Below are 16792 nucleotides of genomic sequence, written 5' to 3' on the forward strand. Positions count from 1 at the left end.
AGATGAGATTTGTATAATGTTGTCTCAACCTAGCTTGATCGACTCTCTACCTGGGTACCTGGGTAACATCAAGCTAAGTTGAAAGAACATCAAGCTAGGTCATCAGAACTTCACAAGAGTGTACTGTTCTGATCATATGTCTCACTCTGCATGTCAAAGTGGCCCCTAGCCCCTATACTACTACCTAAACCTCATCTCGAATTACTAGGTGGGCCTCCTCTATTAGCAGAAGTAGCTGCTTACTATAGTGCCACCCCCAGAGGCATTCTCTCTCTCTCTCTTTCTTTCTTTCCTTCCCTCTCCCACATCTTCGGACCCTCCTCCAATCCTTCTCCAGTCTAAAAATGCCCAAAATGCAATTTGCATTATGGGGATATCGCACAGCTTAACGCCAATTAAAAAGGTGCAGTTATTTTCAGCATTAAAACTGTGCGATATGGCTTTGCAAAGCCAGCCCACTTTTCCAAAAACCCCACCCCCAACTTCTCCTTTTTTAAAAATTAGCATTGCACCATGCATTATGGTGCTTTTCGCATGCGTTAAGGCATTTTTTGCATGGGAAAACGCTTTAATGCATGCGAAATGGCCATAATGCGAGTTGGAAAATAACCCCCTTAGTTTTTAGACTTCTGACATTTATATATAGGCAATTTAAAATATCTTTTTTATTTGTGTTCTCAACCTGTTTGTTAGCACGTGATACAGATAATTGGAGTCATTCATATTTGTCTACTCTTGATTTAAATCCACTTGAGCTACATCAGCCTTTACCACAACCTCTCTAGTGAGATATTCTAACTTCCCTGTTTTGCGGATATCCTTTGAAGATGCTGGCTTTCCTCCATGATCTAGTTTAAAGGATACTCTGTCAGGGGAGCATGAAGAGAAGGAAGATCTGCTCGGCATTGTGTGACCTGGACCTTCGCGCTGAGAAACTCCCTACTGACGTCACATTCATGGGACTCCTCTCTGTATAAGAACACTGGGCAGCAAAAGGGTCACCTCTGACTGTAAATGATTAACATCTCTTCATCTTTTTTTTCTTAAGCTTTGGGTATTGACACACTAGCCTAGTAATTAGAGCAGCAGGCTTTGAACCAAGTTGACCAGAGTTCAACTCCCCCTGCTGCTCCCTGTGACCTTGGGCAAGTCACTTTACTCTCCGTTGCTTCAGATACAAAGTTAGCCAGGATTCATCATTCCTTGTGGAATGCTGAACATGGTGGTAAAGGGGGGAGGGGGCGGTCAGGCGATAGCCTGCAGCCAGCCGCACCATGGCTGTGCGGTTTCACCTGCCACGGTGGGGCCATGCTGCACACTATTGCAGGCATAGCGCCACCGTAAAAGGTGGTGCTATTTCCTACACTACTGCCAGCGATAATGTTTAGAACATAATCGCCGGCAGTGGTGCCACCGGCCTATTTCCCTAATCTCCTCCCTGACTCCTCCCCTCCATCTATTTTGAATGCTACCTCCGCAATAAGGCCATTATTGCGTGTGTTAGGGCCTTATTGCGTGCGATAAGGCCCTAATGCTCGCGATAATGGCCTTTCGCAGGTTGGAAAATAACCCCCTTAGATTGTGGGCCCTCTGGGGACAGAGAAATAACTACAGTACATTTTGAAGTGCTGAAAAGCAGAATAGAATCTCTTTTGGATAATAGAAGGACTAGGGGACACTCCATGAAGTTAGCATGTGGCACATTTAAAACTAATCGAAGAAAGTTCTCTCACACTCAATGCACAATTAAACTCTGGAATTTGTTGGCAGAGGATGTGGTTAGTGCAATTAGTGTAGCTGGGTTTAAAAAAGGTTTGGATAAGTTCTTGGAGGAGAAGTCCATTACCTGCTATTAATTAAGTTGACTTAGAAAATAGCCACTGCTATTACTAGCAACAGTAACATGGAATAGACTTAGTTTTTGGGTACTTGTCAGGTTCTTATGGCCTGGATTGGCCACTGTTGGAAACAGGATGCTGGGCTTGAAGGACCCTTGGTCTGACCCAGTATGGCATGTTCTTATGTTCTTAAGAGGAAAGACAACATCCGAGTCCTCTTCCCCCCTACCTACCAATGCCTTTTGCACCTTCTTCATCCCAGCTAACTCTCAATGTCTTTTTTCAGAATCAAGGTAATTTGGGCTTGAGTGAACTTGCTACTTTTACCTCCGTTAAAAAGATTTCATCTGTTTCTCTGAGCCTTGAAGGCCCTTTCCAACTGCAGACAGATTCACTGACCTTATCTGGAGCTGGGGAGGAAATGTGGCTGTTAATTCTTCAAGCCCTTATCTGCCCCATGGTGGGGAGTAACCAGTAACTGGAAGTTTGCTTTCTTCTACTTTCAGAGGGCCTTCAGTGATAGAACAATTTGCTGACTAAGCCAGCTGTAGTTTAAATTTTACAGATTCTGATAGTGAATCTGCAGAAAAGACTGACTCCACCTGAATAGATGTTGTATTGAATTCTTTAGATGGTTTCACTAATACTATGAATGAGCATACACGATTAATTAAGGTGCAAGGAGATAAGTTGGTAGAAATGGGAGATAAGAATATTAATCTTCAAGAAAGCAATGTAATTTTAATTAAAGATAATCAGCTATTACAGTCAAATCTATAAAATGTTAAGAATCACTCTAGGTCTAAAGTTGTTTTCAACCCAGTCCTCGGGATACATCTAGTCTATCAGGTTTTCAGGATTCCCACAAAGAATATGCATGAAAGAGATTTGCATGCACAGGCTCCATTGTATGCAAATCTCTTTCATGCATATTCATCGTGGGTGTCCAGAAAACCTATCTGGCTAGGTGTGACACGAGGACTGAGTTGAGAATCCTTGCTCTAGGTGATTACATTTTAGATTTTTAAATTTTCCTTATAGCCTAATAGTCTCTCCTACAGAGATGAAGAAATTCTATCTGGAATTTCTGAAGGTTTCAAAGGAGATGCTTTCAGCGTTATCAAAAATTTTTTACATGCCAATTTAAAAACATGATGCGTCTTCTGTGGCAGGATGGATCTTTTCTAATAGCTTAGATCTTATTGGTTTTTTTTGGAAAGTTAACAGAGATTAAGGAGAGAGCTACCCTCTTTGTTTCATATTTTCAAGAACCTGATAAGTGGTGGACTTTAAAAATGTTCTTTTGGTTTAAAGCTATTTGTTGTTTGTTTGGTTTTTTTTGAGCCAGAAATAGCAGTGTTTCCAGATGTCGCAAAGGAAACCAAAGTTAGATGTAAAATGTTCCTTAATAAAAAGCCCAGAGTTCTTGTTTTTGGAGCTACTCATTCTTTGAGATTTCATGCAAATGAATAATTAAATATCAAGGGATTAAATGTATTTTTGTGACCCTGATCATTTGGAGACGGTTTTGAAAGATAAAGGAATATCTTCTTTTCTACCTACACCTAAGGGACTGACCAGTTAATACATATCCTTGTTTTCATATTGCATTATTTTACCTATTGTTTCTTCCCCCTTTATGTGGCCTAAAGATTAGCTGCTTATTTATTTTTTAAATATTTTTCTTGTATGTAATTAGCTTTATTGTTCCTTAATCTTCTCTTGCTTGATTTTTTAAGAAAATTTAAAATTTAAAAAACAAATGGTGCTTTATCACCTTTTTAAATGTTAGCACCAGCAACTGGGTTCAACTCTCATTACAATGGATCCCAACAAATTGGAATAGACCCCTGCCACACAGTTTATAAAATGCAGGCATGAATCTTCATGGGCCCTCTTATGCGTGCAAATGGTGTTTACCATGTGCTCTTTGGAAAATGGGGCTGCCCATCTCCAGTTGAGCTATTAGAATATGAGTTTGTGAAGTAGTAAATTATTTTGATTTCGATGAGCAATTTATTTGTGTTTTTTAAAATTTAGGAGTAGATTTTCCATTTTGCGTGCGCTTCCCAGTACGCACTGATTTTCTACTATGTGCACACCGGCGTGCACATGGTGGAAAATCCGTGCGCCACGCACACATGGGCGCCAGATTTTATAATCCACGCGCGTATGTTTGGGCTGTGCGCATAAGGGGGGGGGGGGGTGACTTCTGCAATTTCCACGCAGCGACGCATTCCGGCCTTCCCCAGTTCCCTCCCAGTTCGCTCCAATTAAAGAGAGGACTGGGAGGGAACTTCCCTACCCCCTTACCTAACCTCCCTTCCCCTTTCCTCCCCACCCCCTAAACCCTTCCTTTTTCTTTCCTATGTTTCACAACTTACTTCAGCACCCGAGCTGAAGTAAGCTGCGTGCGCCGGCAGCCGAGTCTTCGAGATAGCGAACGATGACGCTGTCCCGGCCCGCCCCTTCAAAGAGGCCCGGCACTTATTCGCGTACCGGCATTTACACGCATGGCCGGGCCTTGTGCGTGCCAGGCAAAAGTTCGAAGAGGCCCGGCCATGCGTGTAAATGCCGGTACGCGAATAAGTGCCGAGCCTCTGTACTCTTGTTAGCTCTATTTTTTTCTGCATGCAATATCTATATCATATATTATTTGTGTCATTTTTTTATGTGGGAAGAAGTGTATTGCTAAGGCAACTTCCACTTGTAATATCCCTTCACCCATCTCCAAGAAGTGAGCAATGTAAGCTTGTACTTTCTGGCACTCTCTCCCTATGCCACAACTCCCTCCATTCTTTGCCCTTCAAAATTGTATCAACTGGTCAGAAAAAGATTATAGAGCACCACAAGAAATGTGCCTTTCAGCTAGCTCAGCACTGCTAGCTCTATGATACCAATGTCACTTCCTGCTAGGTTTAATTTGAATTTAGCAACATTAGTATCTGGGGTGGGTGTGTTTGGGGGCTGTGCATGTGCTTGTTATTTGGCAGCAAAATACCAACTGAAGAGCAGGTCTATATCACTGCAATATAAACATAGCATTTGCTGTGAATTTTGAAATTTTGCAACTTGGGGTAGCCAAGGTATCTCAAACTCCTGAAAGGACTATAGTAGTTATGAAAAGTTGAGAACTGTTGGGATCCCGTAAGCACCTATAGAAAGACAGAGATAAAATATCCAACTTACAGTTTTCAATGAATTTTGGTGGTTCCTGGAGACGGATGGCAGTGAGAATCAGAAATAATATACATGGCCAGAGAACTTCTGAGAGAGACAGCACCTAAAACACACCCAAATATCACAAAATCAGCCTTAAAAAAATCCTGAAGTACAAATTTTTAATAGGTCCCATCCTCCCCACCGTCCAAACCAATTTCCAAGAAATGAATATTACATACCATTGCACAAATGTATTTATTCATTTAAAGTTATTTTTAGCCTACGTCCTCCAAGGTTCGTGGCAAAGTACACGCATAAATGCAAGCATGAAAATCAGAAAAGTTAACAACGCAAAGACAAGACCTAATAATGAAAAACAGAGTAAAACAAAAAATAAAATAATCAAAAATAGTCTCAGGTTTCCAATCTTGTATGACATTCATTTGTGGCATGAGTAACTCCTGAGATGCCAGTGTTCAAATTGAAAATGGGTTCACTTCTGTGAAAGAAATCAGACTCCCCCCCCCCGCCCACTCCTAATGAAGCTATGAGACTACCTCCTAATCTCAACCTCTGCCATTCTTGCTGGTGTGATTATAGAAGAATCTGCCTTGCTTGCAGTTCATATACAGAATACTAATTTTCTACAATTCTTTTTGCACTACTTCTGCTCTGCTTTCCAGGATCCTTATTTATCAAATCTTTTACCATAGATACAAAACCTTGATAAATACTGTTTTCCGTAAGTAAATGAGGCAGGGGGGCCTACAACTGGAGAATCACCCATACCAGCTTCTTCAAGCAAACCATCATTTTTTAAATTGTTGGCTGGATCGAATAGCAAATGGGATCTTTTTTTTTTTTTACTTCTTCAATGTGTGTTTTTAATTCAAGACGTTAGACCAACATCTTCGAAGCCCAGATTATTAGATTACTGGATCATAAAACTATGAGCATAGATCATGACAGATTGTTCCATCTCTAGTTTAAATATTATTACATTCAATTTTGTTTCCAGAGACAGAGCACTTAAAGGGTTAAGTGGAAATGAAAAAGCCATGGATTGTACGCAGAAGAGGCCACAGTCCACGTCCACAAACACAAAAGGAGACAAAACCATGACACTGAGTTGTGAAATGGCTAGCACAAATCTGATGCAACATTCCTTGAGAAAGTTCAACACTCAAGGGTAGATTTTATAAAGCAAACCTGGGCGTACTTTTGTTCATGCACCAGGCGCAAACAAAAGTACGCAAGGGGGTGCACATTTGTGCACCTTGCGCATGCCGAGCCCTGTGCACGCTGCCCATTCCCTCCGAGGCCGCTCTGAAATCAGAGCGGCCTCGAAGGGAACTTTCCTTCGGCCAATTGCGATCAAGCTTAAAATCATCCATTTTGGGGATCAAGTTACTCTTTTCAAAGAGTTGATATGTTTTAAATATAATAAAAAAAGAGAACTCACTGGTCATAAAATCTTTGGTCAACAGACCTGAATTGCCAGTTCTGAGGTCTTTTATCTCTGACATAAAAAATTATTTAAAAATTCACCTTAAAAATAATTTATCAAAATTAGTAGTTAAATAAAGTTTGTTTTTTAAACAGCATGTTTTTCCGACATAATCTATGTAATCTCTACAGTTAGTTATTTTGTGGAAATTAATTGGACACTAGCTGGTCCCTGTTTTTTGTCTTTTGACTCTCATTTGATGACGCTTTCCCATCCTATCCATACCATACTCCTAGCCCGGCTCTTTTTGCAAAATCCTTTCCAATGTGCATACCAGAGGATACGTGCATGGTTGCAGGCCTCAAACTACACGTAGCCCACACACGTCCCAGTCACAAACGTATCTCCTGGATGTGCCGCACTTAGGGTTTTTCAAATTTGTCCTTTATTGTCCCCAATCTGTGGTTATAGAATAATCATTTTTTTCCCTTATTTTCGTTAACTGATCCTCAAAAAAATTATCCAGTCCAATACATAACATTGGAGACTTTTATTTATTAACTAATTTATGTATTTAAGTGTTTGTGAATTGCTTTATAGACCGAAACAATTGCCCAAAGAAATAAACAAAGTTAACAAACAAACCCAAATACAAGATTCACATATTTAAAATATAATCATTGTAAAATTAAAATATAAGAAAATGTAATTACATTAAAAAATAAAAACCCTAACAGTACATATTTGATCCCAATCACCATCTAATTCATCCTCCCCCCATAGCAAATGAAAACTTATCAATCATTGATATGCTACTCTGTAATTGGCATGAATTTCAGACCCAAGATCTTATAACAAAATGAACTAAATGTCAACAGACATAAACCATGTCATTAACGTTTTATGGAATTTTACTAAATTTACTACTTCTCTCAATTCCAATGGAAGTCTTTTCCATAAACCTGGAATTACAGCTGAAAAAGATCTGTTACACAACCAAAAATGATCAAATTATTTTTACCGGTGGAAACCAGAGAAACCACTTCCTCATAGATCATAAGTTTCTTTTAGTTTCATGCCATTCCAGAGAACCCTTCAATGAAGGAGAGTCAAAACCATTCAGGACCTTGCAAGCCAGAACTAAATTCTTAAATTTACCTCTGTCCACTATAGGTAACCAATGGAGTTGTAACAATAGAGGTTTCGCAGATGCTTTCCTAGATTTCCCCAAAACCTTACGAGCAGCTGTATTTTCAACCAGTTGCAATTTGCAAATCATCTTTTCCTAGATGCCAAAGTAGATTACATTACAGTAATCTAACTCTCAAATGATCAAGGCATAGGTCACAGCTTTTAATACTGACATCTCCAAATAAGGTCTCAATTCCTTTACCAGTTTCAGTTTGAAAAGATATTATATGCTACCTGTGCAATTTGTTTTTCCAAGGTAAGAACATAAGAACATAAGAAATTGCCATGCTGGGTCAGACCAGGGGTCCATCAAGCCCAGCATCCTGTTTCCAACAGAGGTCAAACCAGGCCACAAGAATCTGGTAATTACCCAAACACTAAGAAGATCCCATGCTACTGATGCAATTAATAGAAGTGGCTATTCCCTATGTAAACTTGATTAATAGCAGTTAATGGACTTCTCTTCCAAGAATAAATCCAAACCTTTTTTGAACCCAGCTACACTAACTGCACTAACTACATCCTCTGGCAACAAATTCCAGAGCTTTATTGTGCATTGAGTGAAAGAATTTTCTCCGATTAGTCATAAATGTGCTACTTGCTAACTTCATGGAATGCCCCCTAGTCCTTCTATTATTTGAAAGTGTAAATAACTAATTCACATCTACTCGTTCAAGACATCTCATGATCTTAAAGACCTCTATCATATCCCCCCTCAGCCATCTCTTCTCCAAGCTGAACAGCCCTAGCCTCTTCAGTCTTTCCTCATAGGGGAGCTGTTCCATCCCCTTTATCATTTTGGTTGCCCTTCTCTGTACCTTCTCCATCGCAACTATATCTTTTTTGAGATGCGGCGACCAGAATTGTACACAGTATTCAAGGTGCGGTCTCACTATTGAGCAATACAGAGGCATTATGACATTTTCCATTTTATTAACCATTCCCTTCCTAATAATTCCTAACATTCTGTTTGCTTTTTTGACTGATGCAGCACACTGAGCCAACAATTTTAAAGTATTATCCACTAAGATGCCTAGATCTTTTTCCTTGGTGGTAGCTCCTAATATGGAACCTAACATCGTGTGACTACAGCAAGGGTTATTTTTCCCTATACGCAACACCTTGCACTTGTCTACATTAAATTTCATCTGCCATTTGGATGCCCAATCTTCCAGTCTCACAAGGTCCTCCTGTAATGTATCACAATCCCCTTTTGATTTAACTACTCTGAATAATTTTGTATCATCTGCAAATTTGATATCTCCCTCGTCGTATTCCTTTCCAGATCATTCATATATATATATATAAGGGTACATTTGAAAAAACAGAGCACGCAAACAAAAGTACGCTGGATTTTATAAGATACGCACAATGCCACGCATATCTTATAAAATCCGGGGTCGGTGCGTGCAAGGGGTGCATATTTGTGCACCTTGCGCGTGCCGAGCCTGCGCACGCTGCCCGTTCCCTCCGAGGCCACTCCGAAATGGGAGCGGCCTCAGAGGGAACTTTCCTTCCACCCCCACCCCCCCCTCCCTTCCCCTACCTAACTCCCCCCCCCCCCCCCCGGCCGTATCTAAACCCCCCTTTACCGTTGTTGTAAAAATTACGCCTGCCTCAGGCAGGAGTAACTCGCGCGTGCCAGCAGGCTCCCGGTGCGCCATCTCCCGACCCGGGGGCTGTTCCGAAGGCATCGGCTGCGCCCCCGGAACGCCCACGGGCTGGCACCACGCCCCCCGACATGCCCCCTGGAACGCCCCAAACGTAGTGCTGCCCACCCGACATGCCCCCCCTAGCGAAGCCCCGGGACTTACACGCATCCCGGCTCTTGCCGAGCCTATGCAAAATGGTCTCGGCACGTGCAAGGGTGTTTTAAAACGGTTATGCGCGTACCTTATGCGTATAACCCTTTTAAAATCTACCCCATATTGAAAAGCACTGGTCCAAGTACAGATCCCTAAGGCACTCCCCTGTTTACCCTTTTCCACTGAGAAAATTGACCATTTAATCCTGTTTCCTTTTAACCAGTTTATAATCCACAAAAGGGCATCGCCTCCTATCCCATGACTTTTTAGTTTTCTTAGAAGCCTCTCATGATGGACTTTGTCAAACGCCTTCTGAAAATCTAAATACACTACATCTACCAGTTTACCTTCATCCACATGTTTATTAATCCCTTCAAAAAAATTAAGCAGATTTGTTAGGCAAGACTTCCCTTGGATAAATCCATGTTGACTGTATTCCATTAAACCATGTCTTTATATATGCTCTACGATTTTGATCTTGAGAATAGTTTCCACTATTTTTCCTGGCACTGAAGTCAAGCTCATTGGTCTATAGTTACCCGGATCGCCCCTGTAGCCCTTTTTAAATATTGGGGTTACATTGTACCACTTCAGGTACAATGGATGATTTTAATGATAGGTTACAAATTTGAACTACTAGATCAGAAATTTCCTTTTTTAGTTCCTTCAGTACCCTAGGATGCATACCATCCGGTCCAGGTGATTTGCTACTCTTTAGTTTGTCAATCTGGCCTACTACATCTTCCAGGTTCACAGTGATTTGGTTCAGTTCGTTTGGCTCATCACCTCTGAAAACCATCTCCGGAACTGGTATCTCCCCAACATCCTCATTAGTAAACACGGAAGCAAAGAATTCATTTAGTCTTTCCCTAAGAGCCCCTTTAACTCCTCGGTCATCTAATGCTCCAACCGACTCCTTCACAGGTTTCTTGCTTTGGATATATTTACAACTGTTTTTATTATGAGTTTTTGCCTCTATGGCCAACTTCATTTCAAATTCTCTCTTTGCCTGTCTTATCAATGTTTTACACTTAACTTGACAATGCTTATGTTTTATCCTATTTTCTTCAGATGGATCCTTCTTCCAATTTTTGAAGGATTTTTTTTGGCTAAAATAGCCTCTTTTACCTCACCTTTTAACCATAACAGTAATCAATTTGCCTTCATTCCACCTTTCTTAATGCATGGAATATATATGACCTGCGCCTCTAGGATTGTATTTTTAAACAATGTCCATGCCTGTTGAACACTTTTAACCTTTGCAGCTGCACCTTTCAGTTTTTTTCTAACTATTTTCCTCATTTTATCAAAGTTTCCCTTTTGAAAGTTTAGTGTTAGAGCTGGATGTTTACTTATTGTCCCCTTCCAGTTATTAGTTTAAATTTGATCATGTTATGATCACTGTTGCCAAGAGGCCCCTCCACCGTTACCACTCTCACCAAATCCTGCATTCCACTAAGAATTAAATTTAAAATAACTCCCTCTCTTGTTGGTTCCTGAACCAATTGCTCCATGAAGCAGTCATTTATTACATCTAGGAACTTTATGTCTCTAGCAAGTCCTGATGTTATATTTACCCAGTCAATACTGTGGTAATTGCAATCTCCCATTATTATTGCACTGCCAAATTGGTTAGCTTCCCTGATTTCTCTTAGCATTTCATCATCTGTCTGACCATTTTGTCCAGGTGGACAGTAGGATACTCCTATCACTATACTCTTACCCAACACACATGGGATTTCTACCCATATAGATTCTACTGAACATTTAGTCTCTTGTATGATCTTTATCCTGTTGGATTCTATACCCTCCCAGACAAAGTGCCACACCCCCACCAAGTTGATCCTCCCTATCATTGCGATATAATTTGTACCCTAATATAGCACTGTCCCTTTGGTTATCCTCCTTCCACCAAGTCTCTGTGATGCCAATTATGTCAATCTCATCATTTGCTGCTATACATTCTAATTCTCCCATCTTACTTCTTAGACTTCTGGCATTGGCATACAGACATTTAAAAGTGTGTTTTTTGTTTGTATTAACAACCTGCTTTTCAGTTGTTAGGGATAATTTAGAAATCATTAACTTAGGTGAGTTTTTACATATAGGCACATGGACTATTGTTGCGGTCCCTACCGCTTCCCTCCGCTTAGGGCTCAAACCCGCCTACCTCCGTTTCAAGAATCACTGCATTCCGCCCGCTCTGGACCCCGGGGGCTGCTCTCACTCCACGTGGCGCCGCCATTACGTGTCTGCTTCTTGTCAGTCTCACGCACGCGCGTGAGGACGCCCGAATTGAGCGCTCAACTCCCGGAAGCCTGGCCCCGCCCATGCTGCTGATGTCACGCCTGAGCCCCGATATAACCGGCGTCCAAACTCTCTCTCATCGCCTTGCAACAAGGTTCACAACTCCATAGTTGGTCTTAGTTGCGTTCCTGGTGATCCCTACGTTCCTGCTTCCGACTCCGGTTTGCCTCTGACTCTGCTTCAGCCTACAGCCTGCTTCAGCTTCTGGTTCGCTACTGACTCCGCTTCAGCCTACAGCCTGCTTTAGCCTCCGGTTTGCTGCAGACTCCACTGCCGCCCGCTGCCCTGCCTTCAGCCGGCCCTCGGCCCTGTACAGCTGGTCCCCTTGGACTTCCGATCCTTCCTGTTTGCTCTGGTCCCAGTCTAAGCCTATCTCAACCACTGGACTTTCAGTCTCTGTTCCTAGTCCCAAGGTCCCAGTGCCCTACGGGCTCCTCCCGGGGGGTTCCTGGTTCCCGGGTGAACACCTCCTGCCTGTAGCTCCGCCTCCTGGCCTACCCTGTCACCCTAAGTAGGCCAGCCCAAGGGTCCACTATCTCGCCAGCAGTATCCAACTGCAACACTATGTTTGCTTTTAATGAAACCTCTCTGTTGGGATGCCCTAACTCTCCTGTTTCATTAGTAACCTTCAAGGATACATTTCTCCGAACCATGCACTGCTGAGTGACTGTCAGCTTTCCCCTTTGTTCTAGTTTAAAAGCTGCTCTATCTCCTTTTTGAAAGTTAGTGCCAGCAGCTTGGTTCTACTCTGGTTAAGGTGGAGCCCATCCTTTCGGAAAAGTCTCCCCTTTCCCCAAAAGTTCTTTATAAAGCTGAATCCCTCTTCCCTGCACCATCGTCTCATCCACGCATTGAAACTCTGGAGCTCTGCCTGCCTCTGGGGACCTGCACGTGGAACAGGAAGCATTTCAGAGAATGCTATCCTGGAGGTTCTGGATTTCAGCTTTCTACCTAAAATCCTAAATTTGGCTTCCAGAACCTCTCTCCCACACTTTCCTATGTCGTTGGTGCCCACATGTACCACGACAGCCAGCTCCTCCCCAGCACTGTCTATAATACTATCTAGGTGACGCGTGAGATCTGCCACCTTCGCACCAGGCAGGCAAGTTACCAGGCGGTCCTCATGTCCACCAGCCACCCTGCTATCTACATTCCTAATAATCGAATCACCAACTATGATGGCCAGCCTACGCCTTCCCTCCTGGACAGTAGCCCTGGGAGACTTGTCCTCAGTGCGAGAGGACAATACATCACCTGGAGAGCAGGTCCTTGCAATACAAGAATAATACTTCTGTTTCCTGTAAGATTAGTAGTTTTTATGAGAGGCTACAGGATCCTTAGTAGCCATGCTAAGAGTTTGCAATATCATGCATTGTTGCTTTATGATGTTTACTGTTTCCTTCATTGTATCTCTTATCATGGACATCTTCTTTTAGGCCAGATACCTTGAGCCATGCTAATCTGGCAGCTATAGCAACAGCTGAGGCTCTAGAAGAAGTGTCGAAATTATCATATATGGATTTTATGTGCGGTTTCGAGCATTATGTCTCTTCTAAAAGTGAGACTGGAACTTTCCTTGAGGCTTAGGAGGAAGAGAGGTAGTTTTGTCCCTGATAATGTAAAAATATGTCATTTGAAACTAGTGAACAGAAATCCTGCTTTGTAGCACAGTTGCCACACATATGTTATGTTTGGCGGTGCATGGGCTACTCCCGTGGCCCCTTGCACTCACCCCCTTGGCTGGGTCCATCCTGCCTGCTTCCAATGCCTTGCTGTGGCTCCACAGTGCCCTGCTGTGCTCCAATGCAGCCTCATGCGGTTGACATCTCACCTGGCCCGGCGCCACCGACTCCTCGCCCGGCTCGACACCGCCTATGCCTCACCCGGCCCAGTCCACTCTTACCTGCTTCCCAGCTCTGTCCTGAGCTCCAGCCCAGTCTACACTCTGCTTCAGAGCTCCAACCTCTCTGCATTCCTGAGCTCCAGCCATGCCTGCACCTCATTCCTTGTTTCAGCCTCACTGTTCTGCTCATACTAAGATCCAGCCTTGCTGGTCCCCTGCACCATTCCAGGAGGCAGTATCTACAACTCCCCCTCTACAGCCACCTTCACAACACAGTAATAGGAGCCTCATGTCCTCCCTGCCCCCAAGAGACACTGGAACCCCACCACCTTCTACCCCATTATACCTTCAAGGAAGAGAGAAATAATTTTTTAAATAAAAAAGGTGATTAGTTTTATTTTAATAATACTAAAATAATGATGTGAAAATAAGGAGATTGCCAGAGTCTACTAAGTCTATCAGTTTAATATTATATGTATATAGTTTTTTAAAACATAAAAATAAATATTCTTTATCGTATAGTACATTTGGTGGGTTTGTTTGTGTTTTTTTCATGGGTTTTGCGAGTCTGAGTACAGGAGTATGAGAACAGGTGTACCAGGTAAGGCCAGATAATTACATTTGTGACAGTGATTGGGAGGAGGAGGTATGAATGAGGGGCAAAGGTATGCATTGCTAGTGTTTGGAGATTTTTGCACTATAGGTAGGAATTGTGAAAGCCACTCTCAGACAGACAAGTGCCACAATGTGCTGCAGTGATTATGGCAATGCAAAGCAGCTCCAAAATGGAAACTCAGTCCAGCATTTCCTTATGTATTTTTTCCTATTCTATTATGTTGAAATAGAAAGGAGTAGAAGACAAATATAGCACAGCCTGGTTCCCATGATTTTCTGTGAGAGGAAAAATAAATCAAAGTAATTTTTCTTCCCTAAGAAAACAGTGAGAGCTATGTGACTGAAAGGGAGGCCACCTGAATGTACTCTTTGGTAAGTCCAGAGTAGAAGGTGTTCATGCACTATGTATTGGGACTTCTTGCTCTACAAGATCTGAGCATCTTTTTTTCTGGCCAAGCCAAATAACATTTGCCTCTTCAAAAACACCCTGAATAGTGCTTGATATCAGGGCTGACCCTAGAGGGTGAGGAATCTGAGGTAAATAAGTCTTCCCCCTCTACCCTTCAGATGTGGGGTGATAGCACCACCAATCTAGATTGGGGCCACAAATAGCCCCCCCAGCAGAGGAGGGGAAAGAGAATGGAAGTAACAGCAATCGCTTTGTTCCACCAGTGTGGGGATGTGTAATGCTCAGGGCTTTGGTCAATCATCCCGGTTCATGTCCCCCCTCCCCCAAGTACAGCCCTGCTCGATATCCCCTTTCACAATAGGAGATATTGACAAAAAAAACACATGATATTCAGCCTCTGTTTGTCAAATGGAAACCCAACATGTGGGGTGAATTGTTACTTCTGTGACTATTTTACCTCTCAGAGCATCATTGCGTGAATGCAGCAATAAGAGAGGAAACACCTTTGGTACCTCGGTATTTCTCATCAGACCAACTTCTTGTTCAATAACATAAAACAATCCAGAAAATAAAACAGTCCTGCATAACCAGCTTCCCAGAAAAGAATACCTCAGCCCTAAAACTCATTAAACTTTGTCAGCCTAACCTCCCTCTCCCCACCAAACATTGATCGTAACACCTTCAACCTGCTCAAAGTGAAATAACAATTCACCAGTATCTGCTGCCTCTGACATTATCAACCCTGTTACCTCCAGAAATTGCATAAACAGAGAGTAATTTCATAACAATCCATGTAACGGATGAATTACAAAAGCATATAAGATACAGCAAATATTCAAAGTAAATTCATGCGCATAAATTCTCTTTAAAAATTATCCCTAAGAACATGCACAAAGTAGCTTGCACAATATTACACCTGCTCTTTGCAGGGTGTATCTTATGTGGGCTAATTTATGTTAATTTAAAATCAAAAGTATGCATGTAAATCTCCAGTTCCACCCCAGCTCTACCCTTGGAATTCCTATTTTTTGTGCTCATAAAAGTACATGCAAAATTGGTTTCCGTACATACTTTCATTCACACGATCCCCATGCAGCATAAAACATATATAAGCCCGTGTTTTATGGTGTAAAGGGCTTTGAAAATTATTGCCTTGATGAATTTATTTGCAGACCCTGAGCACAGAGCACACAGCTGTTTTTGTTTTTACTAATTTTTTAATGGTATTTTATTATGTTGTATATATTTTTATATTGTTTTATGTTGATTTATTGTACACAGCTTCAGGTAACCTTTTTATGGACAGGGAAGTGGTTTGGGCAAATAAACAAATAATTAAATAAATAATTAAAACAGAACATAAGAACATGCCATACTGGGTCAGACCAAGGGTCCATCAAGCCCAGCATCCTGTTTCCAACAGTGGCCAATCCAGGCCATAAGAACCAGGCAAGTACCCAAAAGCTAAGTCTAGCCCATCCAACTGATGTTATTAATAGCAGTGGCTATTTTCTAAGTCAACTTAATTAATAGCAGGTAATGGACTTCTCCTCCAAGAACTTATCCAATCCTTTTTTAAACCCAGCTACACTAACTGCACTAACTCATCCCCTGGCAACAAATTCCAGAGTTTAATTGTGCGTTGCGTGAAAAAGAACTTTCTTTGATTAGTTTTAAATGTGCCACATGCTAACTTCATGAAGTGCCCCCTAGCCCTTCTATTATCCGAAAGAGTAAATAACCGATTCACATTTACCCATTCTAGACTTCTCATGATTTTAAACACCTCTATCACATCCCCCCTCAGCCGTCACTTCTTCAAGCTGAATAGTCCTAACCTCTTTAGTCTTTCCTCATAGGGGAGCTGTTCCATCTCCTTTATCATTTTGGTCGCCCTTGTTTGTACCTTCTCCATCGCAATTATATCTTTTTTGAGATGCGGCGACCAAATTGTACACAGTATTCAAGGTGCGGTCTCACCATGGAGCGATACAGAGGCATTATGACATTTTCCGTTTTATTCACCATTCCCTCTCTAACAATTCCCAACATTCTCTTTGCTTTTTTGACTGCTGCAGCACACTGAGCCGATGATTTTGAAGTATTATCCACTATGATGCCTAGATCTTTTTCCTGGGTGGTAGCTCCTAATATGGAGCCTAAGATTGTGTAACT

The 16792-nt window shown here is 42.0% G+C and overlaps 1 protein-coding gene across 1 annotated transcript in view; it reads right to left on the reverse strand.

Annotated features, from left to right (window-relative positions):
* ABCA13 (ATP binding cassette subfamily A member 13) overlaps positions 1-16792 on the reverse strand; it is a 929477-nt gene that overhangs the window by 838424 nt on the left and 74261 nt on the right. The window contains exon 3 of the mRNA XM_029587089.1: positions 5028-5121. Within this exon, the coding sequence (XP_029442949.1) occupies positions 5028-5121 (94 nt within the window). The remainder of the gene's footprint in view (positions 1-5027; positions 5122-16792) is intronic.

The sequence above is a fragment of the Rhinatrema bivittatum genome, chromosome 2 (assembly GCF_901001135.1).
Source record: "Rhinatrema bivittatum chromosome 2, aRhiBiv1.1, whole genome shotgun sequence".
NCBI lineage: Eukaryota > Metazoa > Chordata > Amphibia > Gymnophiona > Rhinatrematidae > Rhinatrema > Rhinatrema bivittatum.